The 26,941-nt window shown below is 45.9% G+C and overlaps 1 protein-coding gene across 12 annotated transcripts in view; it reads left to right on the top strand.

Moving 5' to 3' along the window:
- The window catches only part of WDPCP (WD repeat containing planar cell polarity effector), an 804,278-nt gene that overhangs the window by 455,203 nt on the left and 322,134 nt on the right, over positions 1-26,941 (top strand). For all 12 annotated transcript variants that reach the window (XM_063918461.1, XM_063918450.1, XM_063918455.1 and 9 more), the window contains one exon: positions 17,721-17,844. In XM_063918461.1, the coding sequence (XP_063774531.1) occupies positions 17,721-17,844 (124 nt within the window). The remainder of the gene's footprint in view (positions 1-17,720; positions 17,845-26,941) is intronic.

A 26,941-nucleotide genomic window follows, 5' to 3' on the forward strand; every position in this document is an offset into this window, starting at 1 on the left:
CAGTCCAACTCAAAAAAATCCGTATTTCGGAATATTTGGATATGGGATACTCAACCTGTATAGTCAAAATCGCAAGGAAAGTTAGTGCACATCGCACTGTGTTAGGCAGCTTGCGATATAGGAAGCGTGCTCAGGAGGGAGGACCTGTGGACGACCAGCGGTAGAAAGAGCCCCTTTGTGCACAACCACGGGTAATAAGATCCCTGGTGGAGAGGCAGAGCCGTGTCTAGTATTGGCGTCCGGTAGGTCTGGTGAGACAATTCCTTGCTTTAAAAACTAACATCCATAAGCTGAACTGTAAAAACGCTGATCTCTATTGTGAGCATATAAGGAGGAGTTTTTTTTTGCTTTAAGTGACTTTTTAAATAAATACATTGGGGTATATTTACAAAGATTCGTGTTTTTGAAGTTTTTAAGGGTGTTTGAACTCGAATGGTATCGGGTGCATTTTACTGCAACTTTTTGAATCCTGATACGATCATTCACTAAGCTGCCGATTTTTCCAAATTCGTATTTTCCTATGTCGATGTGATTCGTAATGTCAGGCAGTGTTTTACGGGAGTGATGAGTAAAACACTGCCTGACAAAACACAAGGAATCCCGGCCGGATCGGTGAGATCCGTGCAGGGCTTCATTGTGTACCTTAAGAAGGTGTTTAAAGTGTTAAAAATTCAGAAAAAATTTGCGTGGGGTCCCCCCTCCTAAGCACAACCAGCCTCGGGCTCTTTGAGCCGGTCCTGGTTGACAAAATATGGGGAAAAAAATGACAGGGGTTCCCCCATATTTCATCAACCAGCACCGGGCTCTGCGCCTGGTCCTGGTTCAAAAAATACGGGGGACAAAAAGCGTAGGGGTCCCCCGTATTTCTTAAACCAGCACCGGGCTCCACTAGCCAGGTACATAATGCCACAGCCGGGGGACACTTTTATTGTGGTCCCGGCGGCCCTGGCATTACATACCCAACTAGTCACCACTGGCCGGGGTACCCTGGAGGAGTGGGAACCCCTTAAATCAAGAGGTGTCCCCCCTCCAGCCACCCAAGGGCCAGGGGTGAAGCCCGAGGCTGTCCCCCCACCCAAGGGCGGCGGATGGGGGGCTGATAGCACAGTGTAAAAAATGAGAATATTGTTTTTTGTAGCAGTACTACAAGTCCCAGCAAGCCTCCCCCGCAAGCTGGTACTTGGAGAACCACAAGTACCATCATGCAGTGGAAAACCGGGCCCGCTGGTACCTGTAGTACTACTACTAAAAAAATACCCAACAAAAAACAGGACACACACACCGTGACAGTATAAGTTTATTACATGCATGCACACCTCCAAACATACATACTTACCTATGTTCACACGAGGCTCGGTCCTCTTCTCCATGTAGAATCCTCAGGGTACCTGTGAAAAAAATTATACTCACATAATCCAGTGTTGCTTGTCTTCTTTGTATAATCCATGTACTTGGCAAAACAAAAAAACGGAAACCCGACCACGCACTGAAAGGGGTCCCATGTTTACACATGGGACCCCTTTCCCCGACTGCCAGGACCCCCCCCCCCCCCCCCGACTCCTGTCAAAGAGGGTCCCTTCAGCCAATCAGGGAGCGCCACGTCGTGGCACTCTCCTGATTGGATGTGTGCTCCTGTAGTGTCTGTGAGGCTGCACATGGCAGAGATACAATGTAGCGCCTATGCGCTCCATTGTATCCAATGGTGGGAACTTTGCGGTCAGCGGTTGACCGATCAGTGTTTCTTTTAAAAAAACACAGCTGCAATTCAAAACTTGGGGGGTCATTCTGAGTTGTTCGCTAGCTGCTTTCGGTCGCAGCCTGGCGATTAGGTAAAAAAGCAGTATTTCTGCGCATGCGTATGGTGCGCAGTGCACGTGCGCGACGTACTTTCACACAAAACTATGCAGTTTCACACAAGGTCGAGCGACGCTTTTCAATCGCACTGCTGGCCGCAGAGTGATTGACAGGAAGTGTGTGTTTCTGGGTGGTAACTGGCCGTTTTCGGGGGGGTGTAAAAACGCAGGCGTGCCCGATAAAAACGCAGGTGTGGCTGGGGAAACGGAGGAGTGGCTGGCCGAACGCAGAACGTGTTTGTGATGTCAATACAGGAACTAAACAGTCTGAAGTGATCGCTAGCTAGGAGTAAGTGTCGAGCTACTCAGAAACTGCACAATCTTTTTTTGTAGCAATTCTGCGAACCTTTCGTTCGCACTTCTGCTGAACTAAAATACACTCCCAGAGGGAGGTGGCTTAGCGTTTGCACTGCTGCTAAAAGCAGCTAGCGAGCGATCAACTCGGAATGAGGGCCCTGAGCACTTGAATAAGGGTCCCTCATTTGTGTCTTTGTAGCTTGCACGGTCCTGCGGGGTCGGTATCGCAAGGCTAGATAGACTGTGCAGGCAAGTCAATCTTGACTATCTAATGTACTACAGGTTGAGTATCCCATATCCAAATATTCCGAAATACGGAATATTCCGAAATACGGACTTTTTGGAGTGAGAGTGAGATAGTGAAACATTTGTTATTTGATGGCTCAATGTACACAAACTTTGTTTAATACACAAAGTTATTAATAATATTGTATTAAATGACCTTCAGGCTGTGTATATAAGGTGTATATGAAACATAAATGAAATGTGTGAATGTACACACACTTTGTTTAATGCACAAAGTTATAAAAAATATTGGCTAAAATTACCTTCAGGCTGTGTGTTTAGGGCATGGGTCTTCAACCTGCGACCCTCCAGCTGCTGTGGAACTACACATCCCAGCATGCCCTGCCTCAGTTTTAGCATACCTTAATAGCAAAACTGTGGCAGGGCATGCTGGGATGTGTAGTTTCACAGCAGCTGGAGGGCCACAGGATGAAGACCCATGGTTTAGGGTGTATATGTAACATAAATGCATTCTGTGCTTAGATTTAGGTCCCATCATCATAAGATCTCATTATGGTATCTAATTATTCCAAAATACGGAAAAATCCGATATCCAAAATACCTCTGGTCCCAAGCATTTTGGATAAGGGATACTCAACCTGTATCTAGTACAAAGTATAGTCAAAATTGGCACTTAATCAAAATCGTACATAGACGAAATCTCAAGCACAGATAGTCAAAATCTGTGCTATCTGGGCTCTGGGGGAGTTCAAGGGAAATCGCATAGTCAAAATCAGGCATAGGAAGGATCTGACCGTGTGTATGCACCTTTACCGGTTCCTAGTAAGTTATCATTGGGACCCAACCCCTAGGTTAAACACATTGGCCCTCATTCCGAGTTGATCGGTCGCAAGGCGAATTTAGCAGAGTTACACACGCTAAGCCGCCGCCTACTGGGAGTGAATCTTAGCTTCTTAAAATTGCGACCGATGTATTCGCAATAATGCGATTACTAACTACTTAGCAGTTTCAGAGTAGCTCCAGACTTACTCTGCCTGTGCGATCATTTCAGTGCTTGTCGTTCCAGGTTGACGTCACAAACACACCCAGCGTACGCCCAGGCACTCCCACCGTTTCTCCGGCCACTCCTGCGTTTTTTCCGGAAACGGTAGCGTTTTCAGCCACACGCCCCTGAAACGCCGTGTTTCCGCCCAGTAACACCCATTTCCTGTCAATCACATTACGATCGCCGGAGCGAAGAAAAAGCCGTGAGTAAAAATACTTTCTTCATAGTAAAGTTACTTGGCGCAGTCGCAGTGCGAACATTGCGCATGCGTACTAAGCGGATTTTCACTGCGATGCGATGAAAAATACCGAGCGAACAACTCGGAATGAGGGCCATTGTGCACATCTCTTAACAGTAAAGGACAGTTGCTGTTTCTTTTACGACCTAGAGGATACTGGGGTCCACATTAGTACCATAGGGGTATAGACAGGTCCACCAGGAGCCATTGGCACTTTAAGAGTTTGAGAGTGTGGGCTGGCTCCTCCCTCTATGCCCCTACTACCAGACTCAGTTTAGAAAATGTGCACGGAGGAACCGGTCACAGCTAGGGGAGTTCTCCAGAGCTTTTCTAGTAAAAAGTTATTTTAGAGTTTTTTTATTTTACAGGGAGGCTGCTGGCAACAGCCTCCCTGCAGCGTGGGACTAAAGGGGGGAGTAGTGTCCGCCCTGCGGGGTCTGAGCCACTTACTCCGTTGACAGGACACTGAGCTCCTGAGGGGATAGATCGCTCCCCGCCACAGTGGATCGCTCACCCCAGCAGCATGCTGCCACCCCCTTACAGAGCTGAAGATTGTGGCGAGTAAGACACCGACCCCCCCTTGGAAGCGGAGGGCTGGTGTGAAGATGGCGGCAGCAGGGTAGGAGCACAGTATTAACTGCGCTCCGGGATGGCTCAGCGGTACATAGTGCGGCGCATTGAGGGGCTCCCTTTGCTAGCGCTTACACCCTAAAGCCTGTCGGGGTCCCAGGATCTCAACCAGCATCAATCCTCCGGCCAGTATAATCAGATGAAGAGCGGGAAGACAGCGCTATTTTGGGGGCTGAGCTTCTCAGAGCGGACCCAGCAGCGTTCAGCGCCATTTTCCTGCCTGCACAGCGCTGATCAGGAGAAAGAAGGTCCCTCCACAGCAATTCCAGCTATCACTCACAGTACCAGGGGATTGTAGAAAGGGGGGGGGGGGGCTGCAATACGACTGTGTATCTTATTAAGGTGACAGTCAGCGCTGACAAGGTGTCTCCCTTTGGTTAAAAGCGCTCTGTGTGGGTTGGCTCCAATCTCTGTGTCTCTCTTGCCATTTTTGGGGTTGAAACTCTGTCTGCCCTCCCCTGTGTGTGTGGGGGGTGTTTTGTGGTTTCCTTTAGCTATGTCCAGGGCCACTGTGTCATATGCTGTGGAGGTTATGTACTCCCAGGATGATCCCATTCCATGTAATCAGGATAGCACTGGTTTAGCACAGATTCCAGCAAGGGAACCTGAGTGATTTTCCTCTATCAAATCTTGGATTTCTCAGATTTCAGATAGGGTTGCAAGTAATGAATCAGCAACCCAGGTATTACAGAACTCTATGGCAGAATGGCCCGATTCTGGTACTTCAGGACGCTCCGCTATATACCCCCACAAACGTGCGCTTGTTCATGTCATGCAAGATGACACGGATACCGATTCTGATACCACAGACGGTACTGGGGATGTGTTGCGGGGGTCTGCCTCTCTTGGGGGTGCAATTGATGATAGAGGCTATCAGGGATGTATTGAATATTAATGATACATCACCTGAGCAGGTTGAGGAGGCTTTTTTCACTGAAAATAAGAAAGCCTCGCTAACCTTCCCTGTGTCAAAGGAATTAAATGCTATATTTGAGAAAGTATGGGAAAACCCTGAGAAAAAATTCCAGATCCCTAAAAGGGTCCAGGTGGCGTTTCCTTTCCCTGAGGACGATAGAAAAAAATGGGAAAGCCCGCCAATTGTTGACGCATCTGTGTCCAGACTCTCAAAAAAGGTGGTTTTACCTGTTCCGGGACCTTCCGCCTTAAAAGAGCCGGCTGGTCGAAAAATTGATAATACACTTAAATCAATGTACACCGCTTCGGGGGCCATATTATGTCCCACTATTGCTAGTGCATGGATTGCAAAAGCTATAGTAAAATGGTCAGGTACCTTACTTGAGGATTTGGATACAATGGATAAGGGTGTTGTTGAATTGTTTTTGCGTAACATTCACGATTCAGCAGGTTTTATGGTAGAATTCATGACAGACCTGGGTACCATGGCTGCGGGGATCTCTTCCATGTCTGTTTCAGCTTATCGGGGACTGTGGCTGCGCCAGTGGTCGGCCGACGCGGAATCCAGGAAAAGTTGTGGAGCCCCTACCCTACACAGGTCAGGCTCTCTTTGGGGAAGTTTTGGATGCGTGGATATCCACGGCTACAGCGGATAAGTCTCCGTTCCTTCCCTCAGCTGCACCTGCTCCGAAGAAATCCTTCTCTTCATCAGCATCACAGTCCTTTAGGTCTAACAAGCCTAGAAAGGCCAAATTGTCCAATACCTTCTTTAGGGGAGGTCGAGCTAAATCCAAGGAACCCCCTGCGGCAGGTTCCCAGGAAACTAATCCTGCTTCCAGTACGCCGAAGTCCTCCGCATGACGGTGGCCCGCTCGGCCTGGAGGTGGGGCTGGTGGGAGCGAGGCTCAGACAGTTCAGTCACGTCTGGGTATCGTCCGGCCTGGATCACTGGGTGATAGATATTGTGTCCCAGGGATACAGGTTGGAATTTCAAAATCTCCCTCCTCACCGATTTTTGCCACGGGTTACTATTCGAACCTTTTCGTGGTACCGAAACCGGATGCTTCGGTCAGGTCCATTCTGAAACCTAAAATCACTGAACCCTTTTCTGAAGGAGTTCAAGTTCAAAATGGAGTCTCTCAGGGCGGTGATATCAGGTCTGGAAGAGGGGGAATTCCTAGTATCCCTGGATATCAAGAATGCGTACCTCCACATTTCGATTTGGCTACCGCATCAGGCTTATCTCCGTTTTGCATTATTGGACTGTCATTTCCAGTTCCAGGCCCTGCCATTCGGCCGCTCTACAGCACCAAGGGTGTTCACTAAGATGATGGCAGAGATGATGGTTCTACTCCGAAAACAGGGGGTAAACATCATTCTGTATCTGGACGATCTGCTGATAGAGGAATCGTCCAAGGAGGAGCTGTTGCAGTCCATTGTACTTACAACCCACCTACTCAGAGTCCGCAGATGGATTCTGAACCTTCCAAAATCTCATTTGGAACCAACCCGGAGGTTGTATTTTCTGGGGATGATCCTCGACACGGAAGTGCAGAGGGTGTTTCTTCCGCAGGAAAAGGCGTTGGTGATACAAACAATGGTCCGGGATGTCCTGAAGGCAGCCCGGGTGTCGGTTCATCAATGCATTTGCCTTCTGGGGAAGATGGTGGCCTCTTACGAGGCTCTCCAGTACGGGAGGTTCCATGCTCGGGCCTTCCAACTGGATCTCCCGGAAAAGTAGTCAGGATCTCATCTGCACATGCACCAGAGAATTCGTCTGTCTCCATAGGCCAGGATTTCACTCCTCTAGTGGCTCCAGTTGCCTCACCTTCTAGAGGGCCGCAGGATTGGGATTCAGGACTGGTTGCTTCTAACCACGGATGCGAGCCTCCGGGGATGGAGCGCAGTCACTCAATGGGAAACCTTCCAAGGAAGGTGGTCAGGTCTGGAAGCCGGCCTGCCGATGAACATCCTGGAACTAAGAGCCATCTACAACGGTCTTCTTCAGGCGGCCCATCTTCTAAGAAATCGGGCCATTCAAGTACAGTCGGACAATGTAACGACGGTGACTTACATAAACCAACAAGGCGGAACGAAGAGCAGAGCTGCGAAGTCGGAGGTGACAAGAATCATTCTCTGGGCAGAAAAACACGCGTTGGCGCTCTCTACAATCTTCATTCTGGGAGTGGACAACTGGGAAGCAGACTTCCTCAACTGACATGATCTCCATCCGGGGGAGTGGGGTCTCCATCCGGAGGTGTTCAAGGAAATAACAGACCTTTGGAGGTTACCCCAAATAGACATGATGGCCTCTCGTCTCAACAAGAAGCTTTGATGCTATTGTTCTAGGTCAAGGGACCCACAAGCAGTGGCAGTGTACACCCTGGTGTTTCCGTGGGTGTTCCAGTCGGTGTACGTGTTTCCACCACTCCCACTCATTCCAAGAGTTCTAAAGCTCGTAAGGAGAACAAGAGTTCAGGCGATCCTCATTGCTCCAGACTGACCAAGGCGGGCTTGGTACGCGGACCTTCTGAATCTCTTGCAGGAAGAGCCAAGACCTCTTCCTCTTCAGGAGCACCTGCTGCAGCAGGGACCGTTCGCCTATCAAGACTTACCGCAGCTACGTTTGACGGCATGGAGGTTGAGCGCCTGATACTAGCTCGGAAGGGCATTCCGAAGAAGGTCATTCCTACCCTGATACAGGCTAGGAAAGGGGTAACGTCTAAACATTACCATCGTATTTGGAAGAAATATGTCTCTTGGTGTGAGTCCAAGAAGTTTCCTGCGGTGGAGTTTCAACTGGGACGTTTTCTTCTCTTCCTGCAAGCAGGTGTGGATATGGGCCTGAGGTTGGGATCTGTGAAGGTCCAGATTTCGGGCCTGTCCATTTTCTTCCAGAAAGAATTGTCTGGCCTCCCTGAGGTTCAGATCTTTTTGAAGGGAGTTCTGCACATCCAACCTCCCTTTGTACCACCTACGGTGCCTTGGGACCTTAACGTGGTGTTGCAGTTTCTCCAGTCAGACTGGTTTGATCTTCTACAGGAGGTTGAGGTCAAATTTCTTACATGGAAAGCTGTCACGCTGTTGGCCTTAGCTTCTGCTAGACGTGTGTCAGAATTGGGGGCTTTGTCCTGTAAAAGCCCTTACTTGATATTCCACGAAGATAGAGCTAAACTCCGGACATGTCAGCAGTTTCTTCCAATGGTTGTGTCTGCATTTCATATCAACCAACCTATTGTGGTGCCAGTGGCTACTGACTCCTCAATTTCGTCAAAGTCCTTGGATGTTATGAGGGCTTTGAAAATCTCTGTGAAGAGGACTGCTCGTCACAGGAAATCAGACTCTTTGTTTGTCCTGTGTGATCCCAAGAAAATTGGATGTCCTGCTTCAAAGCAGACTATATCTCACTGGATTAGGTTCACTATCCAGCATGCTTATTTTACGGCAGGATTGCCGTGTCCAAAATCTGTTAAGGCCCACTCTACTCGTAAGGTGGGGTCTACCTAGGCGGCTGCCCGGGGTGTCTCGTTGTTACAACTTTGCCGAGCTGCAACTTGGTCTGGGTCGAACACGTTTGCTAAGTTCTACAAGTTCGATACTTTGGCCTCTGATGATCTGAAGTTCAGTCAATCAGTTCTGCAGGAGCCTCCGCGCTCTCCCTCCCGTTCTGGGAGCTTTGGTACATCCCCATGGTACTAATGTGGACCCCAGCATCCTCTAGGACGTAAGAAAAAATAGGATTTTGGTTACCTATCCTTTTCTCGTAGTCGTATAGGATGCTGGGCGCCCGCCCAGCGCTTCGTTTTCCTGCAACCGTTATCTGGTTCAGTACAACTTTGTTTAGTTATGTACTGCATTGTTACTTGGTAAGTAATGTTTCAGTAGTTGCTGAGTTTTTCAAGCTAGTTAGCTTGATGTGCCTTGTATGTGTGAGCTGGTATGATTCTCGCCACTATCTGTGTTAAATCCTTTTCTCGAAGATGTCCTTCTCGGGCACAGTTTCTAGACTGAGTCTGGTAGGAGGGGTATACAGGGAGGGGCCATCCCACACTCTCAAACTCTTAAAGTGCCAATGGCTCCTGGTGGACCCGTCTATACCACCATGGTACTAATGTGGACCCCAGCATCCTCTACGGACTACGAGAAAAGGATTTACCGGTAGGTAACCAAAATCCTATTTTTGACATTACTTGACTTTGAGAAGTTTATAAATGTTTGGAGCGCTCATTCCTGTTATGTGATTGGATGTCGGCCAGTGACAAATTGCCTTGTTATGTCAAATGTCCCCTCTCTTTCAAGCTAACCCAACTGAAATCTGATCACGATTTCCCACAGACTGTGTAGAGCACAAGAAAAAAACCTTTGCTCAGGTTGCCTATAGGAAAGATTGTGTCCCAAATGTGTTTGTTAGCATTTGATCACAAAAACTACATTTTTTACATCTGTGTTTTGAGTTGCATGTAGCTCAAGATATGTCCAACTCAAAACATAAGAGTAGGAGAGGGGGCGTGGCCTGCGAGTTGACCGGACGTCCTTGCTCTGGGCTCCCACTGAGACTTATTATTTGCCCCTTTATACTTGCCCTTTTATACTTGCCCTAATCCCTTGTTGGGCCTCCACTGCTCCCTCTTATCCTCCCTGGGGCCCCCCCTATACATGCCTCGAGGAGCCGCGGACCCGGGGGACGTCTCTGCACGTCCCTGCAGGTTGCGGCCTAGCCGGGTCCGGAAGCCGGGGGCTCGAGTGCGCGCCGCACCCGGGAATCGAGCTCCGGAAGACACGCGAGCCGCGTACCGGAAGTGAGCGGCCGCGAACGCCTCACACACCTCCTACAGCGCCCGCAAACACCTCCGGACCCCTGGGCACGGAGCTTGGGGTGGAAACCTGCCCTGGCTTGGTGCACACAGGGGGCACCAGCAGCAGATCTGGCGCCTGGGAGCCGCGGTGGCCATCTTGGAAAATCCCTGCTGACCCTGGAGCTGTTCTCTCCTGCACCACCAGCATCCCTGGGAGAGATCAGTCACTAGCAGGCTCGTGGCTGGCACCCCTTAGTGAATTAAACAGAGTTCCACAGCTTACAGTGCCATTCTCAGGTGCAGGGTGAGTGCATCTTTTGTTACCATTGATATACCCTGGTTCTGTGACAGGCAGCTTAGTGGGATGCTGCAGTGAGTGTCTGATGTGATCCTCTCCTGTCCTCCTCCACCACTCATGTTTAATGTGTCCGACACCTGACAGTCCTCCGTGTTCCGCAACTCTATGAATAAAGTTATCTGCCGCTACGCCTGTCCTGGTCCTTTACAACTACCTCTGGTATCCTCTTTTATGCCCCCTAAAAAGGTAAAAGGGGCACTGCCACCTAAAGTGTCTTTCCCTATACAGAAATCACCTTTGGCCTCATCGTCCCCTCGGGGGGAACGCCCTGCTACTGCCTCTGTCCCTCTGAAATCAACTAACCCGCTGGGCACCATGTCGATTGCTGGCATAGGTGTGGATTCTGAGGCGCCCCTGATGGTGAAATCTCTATGTCAGATTCTGTCGGCATTTAAATCCGATTTGGCTGCCGATCTCATAACGGCAATTAGGGGAGTCAAGACAGATCTGATTGAGGTTGGAAACCGTACAGATCATTTGGAGCATAAGTTGGAGGAACTTGTGTCGTCCCACAACGATCTCATCACTGCACATGACCAGCAGAGGGACGATCTAGACGCGCTACGAGATAAAATGGCGGATATAGAGGACCGTTCCGACGGAATAACGTTAAAATAAGAGGCATTCTGGACTCGGTAGCTAACTCGGAATTGGAAGGCTACACCATGGCCATCTTCCGCAAGCTGTTGCCGGACGCTGACACTCGAGATTTGCTTATCGACCGTATACACCGCTTGCCTCAACCACGCACGGTATCTAACGATCTCCCTAGAGACACTCTACTACACGTCCATTTTTTCCCTACCAAGGAAAAGATTCTCAAATTGGCAAGGAATGTAGGAGATTCTGATGTCCTGGGAGGGCTCCAAATCTTCCCAGACTTCTCAGCTGTGACAATGGCGAAAAGAAGGAACCTGGCTCCGATAACGGCGGCCCTCCGTGCTAACGACGTTCTCTACAGATGGGGTTTCCCAGTAAAGCTGATCATCACTTACGAAGGATCCTCATATGTAGTTGCCTCTCTGGATGCCGGGGTCAAGCTTTTGTCGGACTGGGACATTTCCGTTAAACAGCCCCAAGGCCTTGGCAATCGACCTAGAATCCGAGCCGAGTGGTCTGCTCCCTGAATCTCTAGGTATCTTCTGATGGCTACAGTATCATGATTGCACCGGGTTACCCGTTGTTCTCTGTTCAGGACTGTACCTTTCGCTTGGGACTATTTCCTGGAATTCTGTGAGTTATATGACGATCCAACCGTGTACACAGTAATTTCTTGTATGCCATTGCGAATTATGTGTTGAGTTTCTATGTTCTCTTTCTGCCTAAATGTTTTGTTGCATTGCTGTTTGGGTTCTATTACTTTTAGTCCTGTGCGCCTAGGATGGTTAACTGTCCCGAGTGTGCTAAATCGGAACAGTTTTGATAGTTTACAGATGAGCAGCATGAGTGGTGGCGTCAGGCCACATCACCCCCTTCCTCTTGTTACACTACTGCACCTGTTTTTCCCCTTGCAGTAGCTATGCAGGCCCGATGTACAGGGCCTTCTTGGTTTTTCCCCCTTTTATCTATGCCCAATTTTTGTTTATACCCATGTAATTTTTCCCCCCTTTTTCTTTTTTGTCAGTTTTTTTCCTCTGGGAAACATCTACTATTTGATAATGTGTTAGGCTGGTGGTTCAATGTGCAGCTGGTGGAAACTGTTGACATGCATTTCAATTATATAAGTCATGGTTTGGATATTGTCGTTAAATGTTAAGGGGTTAAACTCCCCTAATAAGAGGAGATTGGCCCTTACATATTATTTTAAACAGAAAGTGGATATTGCTGCGGTACAAGAAACCCACTTTTCATCCTTGAAACCCCCGGTCTTTGGTGACCAGAGATATCCCCAGCGTTTTTTTGCAAATGGCCCATTTAAGCGTAATGGAGTGGCGATTCTGATTAGTGCAAAGACACCCTTTGTATTGCAAGCACAAGCGTCTGATAAAAATGGCAGATACTTGATTGTGCAAGGCCTTTTGGCTGATAAACTGTTGACTATAGTATCGGTGTACGCCCCTAATGCCAACCAGCTTCCCTTTTAGCGTAAATTGTTCACTAAAATTCAGGCACTTCGTAAAGGTTCCTTGATGGTTCTGGGAGACTTTAACCTGGTATTAGATTCAACCTTAGATAGGTCCCCGAGGGGTGTTCCGATGAGTTCGCCCCCCCCCCCCCCTCTCCATCTTTCACTGGGTTTAGGGCGTTGGTGAACGAATTTGATTTGTACGACACTTGGAGAGTCAAAAAACCCTTCAGCAAGGGATTACACCTTTTACTCACCTGTACATAATTCATATTCACGCATTGATATCACTTTCTGTGACAAATGGACTCTACAGCACATTCGTTCAGTGGACATTCTTCCCATAACGTGGTCGGACCATGCCCTGATACTTTGCCGGAGGGATCTTGATAGACAGTACCTACCCCCCCCCCCTCCACCCTTGGCGGCTATCCCCTCACCTGCTCTCCAATCATGTTTTTAAAAAGATGATTGAGGATAGTATATCAGGTTATCTATTGTCTAATGCCCCATCAGACACGTCCACATGTAATCACTGGTGTGCCTTAAAAGCAGTAGTTAGGGTAACGGCTATCCAAGCAGGTGCATTACTAAAACGCCAGTCAGCTAAATTACAAAGCGACTTAGAAGCTAAATTGAAATGTTTGGAAGACCAAAACAAACAGACCCCGTCTCTGTCCATTCGAAAGGAGCTTGCCGTTGTACGGGGCCAACTGCAGAAACTTTTAATGGCCCGAACACAGCAAGCTTTGAATAGATTGCGCAAGAGATTCTATATAGCAGGTAATAGACCAGGCAGGTTACTGGCCCGAAGATTACGATCCCAACAGGCTCGGAATAAAATGAAATTCTTACTTTCCCCCTCCGGTTTAAAAATCTGCAACCCACTGGATATCTCAAACCAATTTGCCCATTACTATGCCCAACTATATAATCTCTCGTCGGACCCCACCACCCACCAACCTATAACATCGTCCATTGATAGCTTTTTAAGTTCTCTGCATCTTCCTTCTTTGTCGGAGGCCCAGGTAGAGCTCTTGAATGCTCCCTGGACCTCGGATGAAGTTGTTGAGGCAATCGGGTCGCTGCCCTCAGGTAAAGCTCCAGGACCGGACGGTTTCATAAACAATTTTTATAAAGTATGCCAAGGACTATTGACACCTACATTGACCAACGTTTTTAATGACATAACTGAGACAGGCTCTCCCCCCCCAGGGAGATGCTGGAGGCGCAGGTGGTGACGTTGCCTAAACCAGGGAAGGACCTCTCTTCCTGCCAGAATTACCACCCCATAGCGTTATTGAATGGAGACATTAAATTATTTGCCAAGCTAATTGCCACCCGAGTGAAACTCTTCTTGACTACCTTGATTCACCAGGACCAAGTGGGGTTTGTACCGGGAAGGCAAACGTCGGATAACAACTGCAGAGTCTTTAATCTCCTCGATTCTTTGCCGTCTTTTCGGGGTCTTCTCCTGCTATCCTTGGATGCGGAGAAGGCATTTGATCGGTTGGGTTGGCCATATATGAGATTAGTCCTATCCAAATTTGGTTTCAGCGGTCGGATTTTCACCTCTATGCTTGCATTATACCATTGCCCCTCGGCTTGAGTGTTTAGTAATGGCTTTTTATCAGATGTATTTCCCATCACTAACGGCACAAGACAGGGCTGCCCCCTGTCCCCGCTAATCTTTGCTCTTCCTATAGAGCCTTTGGCAGCGAAAATCTGCCTCAGTCCCCTGTTCCCTGGTGTTTCCCTTGGGTCTCAGTCGCATAAATTGTGCCTCTTCGCTGATGATGTTCTGCTATTTGTAACTGACCCCATAGAGTCCCTCCCCCACTTACATTCTTTGTTAGATGATTATAGTAGAGCCTCTTACTATAAGCTCAATACTGCAAAAACGGATGTTCTGCCAATTAACCTCTCAGATTCTCTCGCTACCCTTCAATCAAAATACCCCTATAACTGGCAAACTTCGTCCCTCAATTACTTAGGTGTTTCCATATCCCCTAGTATAGAGACAGTATTGGAGGAAAATCTCAAACCCCTCCTTGCCTCACTCACACTTTTAACCAGATCCTGGGCGTTATATGATATCTCTTGGCTTGGACGCCTAGCTGCGTTCAAAATGTCCCTCCTTCCCATACTGATGTACCTTTTCTAACCAGTATGGGAAGGAGGAACCTTTCCTAACCAGTACCTTGATAAATTTACGGCCATTATGGTAAAATATATATGGGCAGCACTGGCTCCTAAAATAGCTCGCATACGGATGATTCTACCCAAGACTTTAGGAGGACTGGCGATGCCAGATCTTACACTTTACCATGAGGCGTGTACATTAGCACATGTAAGGATGTTTGGGGCACCTGGATCAGAACTGGGATGGGCTAGTCTGGAGAGAGAAGCCTGTACAGCTTACCCGTTGGGGGACATACTACATACCCCTAAGAGTCTCCGACCATCTTCTTTACCAGCACTTCCCTCTACTCGTGCCTCACTGCGAACATGTGACAAATTAGCGGCAAAACTGACTGCTACACCAGCTACCTTTACATCCATTTCTCTTCGTGCCCTGATGAAACTAATTCCAAATTTGAATACATCTCGATGGCATTTATGTGGCCTCTCTACACTGAGTGATTTATTAGACGGTTCAGTAATGATACCTTTCCCTGTCCTGCAATCTAAATTTTCCTTACCTGATTCCTCACGACTGAGTTATTACCAAATTAGTCATTGGTGGAGCTCGCTTCCTGTTGTTACCAGAGATGTTCATCCATATACTCATCGGGTTTACGCTAGGCTGAATGTGACTGACTCTAAGGGAGAAATATCCATTTGGTACAACATTCTCATGGCCTTATTGCCCAACCCTAAAGTCAAGGCACAGATTAAGTGGGAGGAGGATTTTGGCCTCGGACTGTCCGATTCCCAATGGAGTAACATCTATATGTCTAGACACTATGTCTAAGTGTCTTAACCACACTGAGATGCACACAAAGTTGCTGAACAGACTATATCTCACCCCGGATAGACTCCATGTGTTCTGGCCCTCATGCTCAAAATTTTGTTGGCGGCACTGTGGGGAAGTAGGTGATATTTTTCTAATTTTTTGGTCCTGTCCTCTACTGGCCACCTTTTGGGCGGCTGTATTTGATTTAATGTCCTCCATATGTCTCTAAGCCCCTCCCCTACTATGGCGTTGCTTCATTTGATGCCGGATACCCTATCCTCCCGACACAAATATGTATTGGGTCACATTCTCATAGCGGCAAGAGCAGCTCTGACGCAAAACTGGAAACAGTCTACATTGACTCATATTTCGAAGGTTATTAAAAAAATTGAATTCCATTGTGAGATGGAAACAGTTTGTGGCAATGTCGCTTCATCCCCCTGCGAAACTACCAGATTGGTCATTATGGCAGGAATATGAATCAAGTAGAGTCCAGTCCCAATCCTTACAGACTTCTTCTAGTCCTAGTCCCAGCCTGTTCCCTTTGAACGAACCGAATGACTCCCTTGGCCTCAGTCCATAAATACTCCGATCTCTTTGTGCTCATATATGTTTGTGTATTTATATGCAGATACCATGTTCGAATTTGATGCATTGTGAATCTGTTATTATAGATGTTTCCCCCCTTATAATTGTTTATAAATGTTTATCAATTCCCCCCCTCTTTCTTTTTGTACCCTACCCTTATTTTTGTTGTTGAAAAATAATAAAAACTTATTGATGGTAAAAAAAAACATAAGAGTATTACTACGTCAGGCATACAGATGTGTAAATTATACCATTGAGAAAGGGCTTATTATAGATGCAACCTTATCTTATTCATGCACAATTTATTATAATGAAGTGTCACATATTCAAGAGGGAATGGTCTTAAAAGTGTCATTAATAAATGCAAAAGTTGTGTTACCCTATTAATACACAATAAAATGTATTAATACACAATAAGATGTAATGAAGAGCTGTATACAGAAAAATGTCTTCAATTTTTTTTTATTTTTTTTTATAAATGCAAGTTATTTTTTTTTTAAATGCAATTAAAGAGGTAAAGATGCAATTAAAGAGATTGGAGAGGTATATTAGTAAAGAGTTAAAATGCAATTAAAGAGGTTGGAGAGGTAAATTAATAAATCATAAGCAGTTACTGGTCATAAGCAGTTACTGGTCTAACCAAGTGTCTTTAAACCAGGTAACCCGCAAAATATACTCCTCCTAATGTTGCCACCATTCTGTCTTTGCAAGCTTAAGGGCACTATTCAGTTGTTTTCGTGGCGGCAGCCACTAGATGACGCCCAATGGAGCATTTCAATTGTTACTCCATTGGGGCACGATGGCTGCCGGCGCCAGCATTTCAGCGCGCACCCCCAATGCGCAAAATGTGATCCATTTTGGCACTCAAATGGGACTTTTCGTGTTCCGCCCATTAGTTTGGTTGGGTTTAGCCACTTTACATGACTAAACTCAAGCTCTCTGGATGCGATTAATTGAATATCGCTCCGCAATCTCCCATCATTTTAGACAGGAGATCGGGCGCGATATTTCAATTGAATGTTGTCCTAAGACTACTCAAATATCGTTATGAGTGCATATTTGCTGTATATGTATATACTGGGTATACACATGTGTGTATGTATATATACACCTTGAAAACGAGGCATGTGAGCCCCGAAACGTTGGACACACAATTTGTATTTTAATACAGTGATTTACTTCAGTCTCTGAGTGCTGCTGTTTTGTCCCCCTGTGGGGCTGGATCTACTATAATATATAATGTAGAAGGATACTTGGTAACCTTTTAAGCATTTACAGGGCTACCTGTTAAACAATATCTGACATGATGTGGGACTTATTAGACATCAGATATTTTTAAGCAGAAAGGAATGCTTATTAAACATTTGTAAAGAACAGTGGGTAATAGGCAGGAAAAAATAAGGAATACAGACTTACATAATGGGATTGCTGATGGGAGAGACTATAGAAATATTTTATCATGCTCATTGATACTGTGCCCTATGACATCTGTGTAATAAATGTCAGCATTATGCTGATACTCTTAGAGTAATCACATACACTTTCATACTGTAATGTTGAATAAAATAAAGGCGGGTTCAACCTACATTTCTTCTCTTGAGATTCTTGGGTCACGGTGTCTGTTACATTTACTGACTGTTTTAGTGGTTTCTCACTTTGTGTGTTGTGTTGGCATTTCTGTACTGTAGTGCTGCTTACCTTCTTAACTGATGTTATGTTTTTTTATACCACAGCTCAATTGGAGGCCTGCCTCGGAACATTTTATTCTCCAGCCCGACCACTCTTGGACGTCATTATACTGGAATACAGAGATCCCATAAGTAGATATGCCCGAAGATTTTTCCACCATCTACTGAGGTACATCATCTTGTATATATCGGATAGATTATTCCAGTTGTGTACATCAGCGAAACTCACTGATTCCATCATAAATATCTCTTTCCAGTTATTTTAGGTAACATTCAAATAAAATAAATTACAAAGAAAAGCCACTGCCTGCAATTGGTGGGAATTGTAATCTCACTGGCTGAACCAGTATACTTACGAATGTAGTCACCTCACAGTGATCAATTACCACAGGAATGTCTGCAATAAAGTGCCTCAGTAACGTACAGTATATACTGCAAACACACACAACTCCACAATACAGTAGCCATCATTGCTGAAATTGCCAGCTGTCACTGGTCACCGGTACTAGCTCATTACATTACTTTGGATTGGGTACAAAGGACCTCGATAGATAGATAGATAGATAGATAGATAGATAGATAGATAGATAGATAGATAGACAGACACACATACAGTACATACAGTGGTTTTTTAAAGTTTAGAAACCCTTCAGGATTTTCTGTATTTCTGCTGAAATTTGGCCTAAAACTACCTCAGATTTTCACACAAGTCTTAAAAGTAGATAATGGGGACCAAATCAAACAAATGAGACAAACAAATTAGCACGTCTAATTTTAATGTCTCATTTGTGTGATTTGGTCCCCATTATCTACTTTTAAGACTTGAAGTTTTCAGTCACCACTGCATGCATGCATGTATGTATGTATGTATGTATGTAATATATATATATATATATATATATATATATACATACATACATACATACATACACACACACACACACGTTATTTATACAGTTAAACTGTTCTGTGTCACACACAACGTTTCTTTCTTCTTTTTTTATTTTATTGCATAATTTTAGCATTTAAGTGCAACAAAGTAATATGGCATCATATAATTGGTTTACCATCATTCCCCTTATTTAGCAAAAGAAGGACAATGCAGTAAACATATGCATTAAAGTTTAAAGTAAATATGATTACTGTTAAATGCAATTAACATGGCAATTAATGAAACTGGTTTCAAGGCGGCCCCATAAAGCAACTTCAATCAAGTAAAAGAAAACTTTGTCGGAATGTATCTGCTGCAGGCTAGATTTTTGTTGATAGTTTCTCACCTCCTTTCTTTAAATGATAAAAATGTTGTAAAAGAAAAATCACAACTGTCAGATGAAATTAAGACCACAGGCAAGATCTCAAATAATAATTATATAAATATATATTTATGTACATTGACTTTTGTTTTGTTTAAACATATGCCAAACATGCATGCTTCTTATTGTGTCATTCAATATTGGCTCACTCCATTCAGTTGAATAGCTGGAAAAATGTTCATAAATAGATAAAGGGCAATGGAAAATTTCCATGGGTTTAAAACCTGTAATCCGCATTATGTGATAGTTTACGACCTGCGCGCAATACCCTGGATTTACTGCTTATGTTATCTGCTGCATAGGTGGCCCACCTAGTTTATTTTAATCCCACCCATTCTTCAAATATATATTTATTAACAATTTCTTATCCAGTGCAGCAAATTCCATTGCGCTTTACAATTTCACTAACAGTCTCACAATAAAAACCTAACCCTCCCCAAAATAAAATCCTAATCCAACCAACATAAACAGGGTAATAGTCCAATTCTAAAAGGATTTTTCTCTTGAAATTAGCATTAAATTAAACCTTGCCATTTACTTAACTATGGGGGGAATTCAATTAGCCGCAGTAAATTACCGAAGGCAGGAGAAACAAAATCCTAGATAAGTGACATGTTTTTGTAGTTGCTATTGGGAAAACATAAGGATCAGTTCCTGTGTGTTCGTGCAAAAACGTGTCCCAAATAATTAAAAATATCAGTATGTAATTGAATAACCTGCCATCCCCCCCACCCCCCCCCCCAAAAAAAAACAACAACAACAACAACAAAAACTAAAAAAAAATCCGTAAAACTGGATTTTTATTGCTATTTTTCCCCCTGGAAAAATAGATTGTGGGTAACTGAATTCCGCCCATGAATGAAAACTTCCTCAGTTTTAACTAAATGTGACATTTTGTACATTTTCTTCTAACTTCTATGTAATTATGAGCAAATTTGGTATATATTCTGTGACCTTAACCCAAGATGACATTTTGTGATTTTTAATGAAAGGTTGTTAATCAATGTGTAGATCAGAGATAAGTAGTCCCATGCCTCAAAAGACACATTTTCTTGTACAAATTCTTTTTACTTATTTTTTTTCAAAATTATTGTGCTTTGATAAACAGTTGAGAGCAGTTTAAAAAAATATTGACAGGGGCGTGGCCTGGCTGACACAAGGGGAAGCTGCACTTTTTAAGGGCTCCTGCCTACCTCACTATTTGGGGGGCTTCTAAGAGGGGTAACCATCCCCAGACTGATCTTCTCTCCCCCCCTGGTACGGCTGACTCTTCAGGGCACCTTACACGCGGGGTCTCTGCTGCCTGATTCGCTCCAAGACGCAGTGCCGGGCACAGGCCTGCCCCCGACGTGCAGCCGCGGGCTCCCTTTCCTCCCGTCATCCAGCTCTGCTGCGGAGGCTGCCGAGGGGGCTGACTCTCACTTCCACCAACGCTGCACCACCAGCGTTACCACCCGCCACGACCTGCGGTGTCAGCTCTGCATCTGTAGCCGCCTCTCAGAGCTACGAGCACGGCGCCCGCCCGCCATCTTGCCTCAGCGGGTCCGGTGATCTCCTGCTTCTGCTGCATCCTGAGAGAGCGGATTATCAGCGTGTCGCAGGGTTGCCTCCCTCCCACCCTCCTGGTCGCAGTAGGAGCTCCCAGACGTCCATTACCCTGCAAGGACTTGGCTTCCAGCTGGAACACAGGGAAGGGCTGGCTCAGGGTAAGAACTTTCATCTCGCCTCTACCTGTAGTGCTGGCACAGACCCTCCACTGGCAGAAATCACCACACAGGGGCTTCAGGGTTTTGCCAAGGGAAGCTTTGCCCTTTGAGGTCCCTTAGCTGCCAGGAGCAATCTCCTTACAGGCTGCCAGGCATCCAGATTCTCCCGTGCACAGAACCCTGCAATCACAGCTACTTTCTTTACTCCCTCCATCCCCCCAACGAACCAACAATCCACTAACCGGATTGGGTCCCCTCTTGTGCCGACAAGTACACACTGGTGTTCCACCACCCCAACTGGCTATGTGAAATTTGATATGCATTAATCCTGCGTGATCTTGCTCAGAGGGTCGGCATAATGTAACGTTACTGACTATATCCACTTATCCATATGATCTAATTTGACTCCTTATTCAACCCTTCACTGCACTCACTATGCCCAGATCACATAAATCATCTTCCCAGGCTAATCTTACTACGTTTATTTCCATAATGCAATCCGCCTCTAAGAAACAGAGTTCGACGGCCCCCTCTACCCGTCTCTCCGACTCGTACGAGGATACTGAGACATCTGGCAGCACATTCAAAGACAGCATTGCTTTTATCCTAACCGAGATGAAGTCCCTTAAACACGCTTTTCACACAGAAATACAGAAAGCGGTCTCTGGGCTTCAAAAGGAGATCACAGACCATGGATCCTGTACTCACGAGGTTGAACAAAAATTGGATGAAGTTATCCAATACCAACAACATATGGGACAGTCAGTCTCGGATATGCTGGCTAACATTTACCTCCTCCAAGAGCAACAAGAAGACTTGGAAAACAGTTTAAGGAGGAACAATTTACGCATTAAACATCTGCCTGAGTCTGTGGAGCCCATGCAACTCAAGGATTTCTTTACACGGTTCTTCAAACACTTGCTCCCTGACTCTCCTCTTTAATTACTCACCCTGGACCAGGGTGCATCGAGCCCTGCGCTCAAAGCCCTCTGCCTCTGCTTTTCCCCGTGATGTGGTTCTATGATGTCACTACTTCAAAACAAAGGAGCGGATCTTAGCCCTCTTTCGAGACAAGGATAAATGCTCCTTTGAGTCCTTTCAGTTGGCGATTTTTCAAGATCTCACTCCCATAACCCTCAAAAGACGTTCGGAACTCAGAGGTTGCACCCAAGTTCTCATAGATAACAACGTCAGATACAGATGGGGGTTCCCATTCTCCTTAATCGTCACCTGGGAGGGTCGACAACTAATGGGCAGATCTAAAGAGGAGGCTCCCCGCTTATTGTCGAAAATCGCCCTGCCCCATCCAGTTGATCTGGTCGCTTCAAGTTCCTCGAATGCCACAACAAACCCGGCGTCCCTCCCCCTCCGACAGAGAGCTTCCCGCCGCATGTGCTCTACGGTCCCGATGAACTCTGCAGCTCTTAAGGCTCCTCTTTGAATTGCATGTCTTAGGAGGTGTTTACTTGCTTATGTCTCTCATTTATCTCTGCTTTAGGAGTATTTATAGTGGTTTATTGTGATTTACTGTTATTGGTTGTAAAACGCAGTGTTAGGGTATATATCATACCCCTTTCTCTTAGTGTGACAGGATTTTTGTTCACGTTATATCTGTCAAGTTGCCCCTTTGGGTATGACCCATGTAGGTCCAGCCCAGCTTTGTCGAGGTTAGTACCTCGCCCCCTGGGGTCATTAGGACCCTTACTAGGCAGTTGTGAGTTCATCTCACTTCCAGCCCTACAATGGGCGCTCAGATTTGTAGACTCCTGCCATTAGGGCTTGGAGTCCCTGTTTATTTTGCCTTTCTTCTCTCTACTTTCTTTTTTTCTGCTACTCTTTTCCCTCTCTTCATCTGTTGTTTTTTCTTTCTTTCTTTCTTTCTTTCTTTCTTTCTTTCTTTCTTTCTTTCTTTCTTTCTTTCTTTCTTTCTTTCTTTCTTTCTTTCTTTCTTTCTTTCTTTCTTTCTTTCTTTCTTTCTTTCTTTCTTTTCCTAAAGGGTCAGCCGAGCCACAGTCTAGGAATCTTTTCAGTGGATTCTTTATATTGTTTCTACCATATCCCAAATGCCAGTTAAGTTGATTACATACAATGTTAAAGGCCTAAATAGCCCGCAGAAGCTAACTAAACTTTACATGTTTCTCCAACAGGTGAAGGGGGATATATTGTTTTTACAGGAAACTTACTTCAAGGGTACCTCTCATCCTAGCCTTTCATCTAAAAAATTCCCCACGGTTATCCACGCCTGTGATGCCACCCACAAAAAGAGAGGAGTAGCAATCCTGGTGTCCTCACATTTAAGTTTAGAGGTGGAGTCCACTGTCAGGGATAAACAAGGCAGATTCCTTATTGTTACCGGCTCCTTGAACCGGGTCCCAATAACCTTAGTTAACGTCTATACCCCCAATACTGACAAGGCCTCCTTCTTTGCTATGTTGAATGCTAAAATCACTCATTATCGTAAAGGGGCTGTGGTTATGGCTGGGGACTTTAACACCATACTCCATCCCAAATTCGACTGTTCCCACCCACTCCCCGCCTCTTTGGCTCCCTCCAGTAATCGCAACACCAGAGGCCTTCACTCTTTATTAAAAACCATCTACTTTTTGACTCTGGGCACATACATGACCCTCTAGCCGAGGATTACACTTTCTTCTCACACGTTCACCAGGTTTACATGAGATTAGATATGATTTTTTTGGATCAAGATCTCTCCTCTAGACTTCTAGACGTTACTATTCATCCTATCACTTTTTCTGACCATGCCCCGGTGTCCCTACTTTTGTCTGGTATTGAATCCCTCTCCATCTCCCCCTCCTGGTGTCTAAAGACTCTGTCTTACAATTCAAGGAGACGTGTACTCTTGTCTCCCAGTTGTTAGAGGAGTACTTCTCTATTAAAACTTCACCAGAGGTGAGGGACTCGACATTATGGGAGGCCCATAAAGCTGTAATACGTGGCCACCTTATCCAAATTACCTCCAGACTACGGAAAAAAACGTACTCAGGCTATCAATACAGTGACAGAGCAGGTGCTGCGACTCGAGGCAACCCATAAATCCTCAATGTCACTGGATGATTTTGATAGGCTTATCAAAGCTAGGGGGGAACTTAATGTTCTGTTATCCCACAAAACGGAGTATAATCTCAGACGCCTTAACCAACCATATTACGAGAAGGGTGACAAGGCAGATAAACTATTGGCACGGAAATTGTGGGCTAAATTTTCCTCCAAAAATATTCTATCGATTAAAAATACACAGGGAGTCTTGATCCATGAACCCGATAAGATAACAAAGGGATTTGAATCCTTCTATCGGTCACTCTACAACGCGGGCTCTTCCCCTGCATCCCCTTCCCTGCTTAGTGACATTGACTCCTTCCTCACTAAATGCCATCTCCCTAAACTTGACCTACCTACAGTCACTATATTAGGCGCGGATATCACCATAGAGCACAGGTTCTCAAACTCAGTCCTCAGGACCCCACACAGTGCATGTTTTGCAGGTAACCCAGCAGGTGCACAGGTTTATTAATTACTCACCTACACATTTTAAAAGGTCCACAGGTGGAGCTAATTATTTAACTTGTGATTCTGTGAGGAGACATGGAAAACATGCACTGTGTGGGGTCCTGAGGACCGAGTTTGAGAACCTGTGCCATAGAGGAATTAGAAAAAGTACTAAAAATGCAAAAATATGGTAAGGCTCCCGGCCCTGATGGCCTCTCTCTTGGGTATTACAAGAAATGTCATTCTATTTTGTTTCCTCATTTATGTAAATTACTTAATGGTTTTCTTAAAGGTATCCCTCCCTCCTCCCAAACCCTGGAAGCACGTATTATCTTAATCCCTAAAGAGAGTAAAGATCCCAACCTCTGTTCAAGCTTCAGATCAATTTCCCTTTTGAATAATGATATTAAACTTTTCTCTAAGCTATTGGCTGTGAGGTTGAACATTGTCCTCCCTAGTTTAATCCACGCCGACCAGGTGGACTTCATCCCGGGCCGACAGGCGAGAGACAATACCAGGCGTACCATTAATTTGGTTCATGCCATAAATAAAGGTAAATTGCCCTCTGTTCTCTCCTTAGATGCCAAGAAGGCATTTGACAGAATTCTCTGGCCTTTTATGTTTGCCACTCTCCGCCGTTTTGGCCTGAGAGGAAGCCTATCTGGAATCCAGGCGCTGTACTCTAATCCCTCGGCCAGGGTGCGGGTGAATGGTAGGGACTGTGACTGTTTTACTATACAAAACGGCAGCAGACAGGGTTGACCTTTATCCCCTTTAATCTTTGCTCTGACCATTGAGCCTTTAGCTCAATCAATCTGACTGGACACGGATATTAAGGGGATACGGGTCGGGGAGGTAGGCTACAAATTATCTTTATTTGCAGACGATGTCCTCCTAACTCTTTCCTCTCCCCTTACCTCGATTCCTACTCTCTTTTGTGTTCTCTCTTCATATTCATCCCTTTCTGGTTATAAAATTAACTACACTAAGTCAGAGACTCTGTCATTGCACTTGTCACCCACAGCCAAATCTATATTAGCCAGTAACTTTAACTTCACATGGCGCCAAAAGAAACATTGGTGTCTTCATTACAGACTCCTATAAATCCCAATATAAAGAAAACTTTCCCACCTTATTTTCTTCAATAGTTTCAGACCTTAAAGTTTGGCGAAAGCAAATAATTTCATGTTTTGGTAGAATGGCTGCGGTCAAAATGAACATACTGTACTACCGAAAATACTATATCTTATGCAGACTATCCCGGTTCATATCCCATTGGAGGATCTACGTGGCTTGCAGAAAGAAATAAGTAAATTTCTCTGACGTCCTAGTGGATGCTGGGTACTCCGTAAGGACCATGGGGAATAGACGGGCTCCGCAGGAGACTGGGCACTCTAAAAGAAAGATTAGGTCCTATCTGGTGTGCACTGGCTCCTCCCTCTATGCCCCTCCTCCAGACCTCAGTTAGAATCTGTGCCCGGCTCGAGCTGGTTGCACACTAGGGGCTCTCCTGTGCTTCTAGTAAAGAAAGTATTTGTTAGGTTTTTTATTTTCAGTGAGATCTGCTGGCAACAGACTCACTGCTACGAGGGACTTAGGGGAGAGAAGCGAACCTACCTGCTTGCAGCTAGCTTGGGCTTCTAGGCTACTGGACACCATTAGCTCCAGAGGGATCGAACACAGGCCCAGCCTCGGTCGTCCGGTCCTGGAGCCGCGCCGCCGTCCCCCTTGCAGAGCCAGAAGCAAGAAGAACATCCTGGAAATCGGCGGCTGAAGACTCCGGTCTTCATTAAGGTAGCGCACAGCACTGCAGCTGTGCGCCATTGCTCCCTATGCACACCACATACTCCGGTCACTGATGGGTGCAGGGCGCTGGGGGGCGCCCTGGGCTGCAATTAGAGTACCTTACATTGGCAAACAGCACATAATATAGTCTAAAAAACTATATATGTGCAAAAATCCCCTGCCATAATATTAATATAAGAGCGGGAGAAGTCCGCCGAGAAGGGGGCGGGGCTATCTCCCTCAGCACACTGGCGCCATTTCCTCTTCACAGCTCCGCTGGAAGACAGCTCCCCAGGCTCTCCCCTGCAGTTTCCAGGCTCAAAGGGTAAAAAAGAGAGGGGGGGCACTAAATTTAGGTGCAAACTATATGTAAAGCAGCTGTAGGGAAAAATCACTTTGTGTTAGTGTAAATCCCTGATTATATAGCGCTGTGGTGTGTGCTGGCATACTCTCTCTCTGTCTCCCCAAAGGACTTTGTGGGGTCCTGTCCTCAGTCAGAGCATTCCCTGTGTGTGTGCGGTGTGTCGGTAAGGCTGTGTCGACATGTTTGATGAGGAGGCTTATGTGGAGGCGGAGCAGGTGCCGATAAGTGTGATGTCACCCCCTGCGGGGTCGACACCAGAGTGGATGGATATGTGGAAGATTTTACACGACAGTGTCAACTCCTTGCATAAAAGGTTCGATGACATAACAGCTGTGGGACAGCCGGCTTCTCAGCCAGTGCCTGCCCAGGCGTTTCAAAGGCCATCAGGGGCTCAAAAACGCCCTCTACCTCAGATGGCAGACACAGATGTCGAGATAGAGTCTGACTCCAGTGTCGACGAGGACGAGACTAATGTACATTCCACTAGGGCCATCCGTTGCATGATTACGGCAATGAAAAATGTGTTGCACATTTCTGACATTAACCCAGGTACCACTAAAAAGGGTTTTATGTTTGGGGAGAAAAAGCAAC

This window comes from Pseudophryne corroboree, chromosome 4, assembly GCF_028390025.1.
Source record: "Pseudophryne corroboree isolate aPseCor3 chromosome 4, aPseCor3.hap2, whole genome shotgun sequence".
Classification (NCBI taxonomy): Eukaryota; Metazoa; Chordata; class Amphibia; order Anura; family Myobatrachidae; genus Pseudophryne; species Pseudophryne corroboree.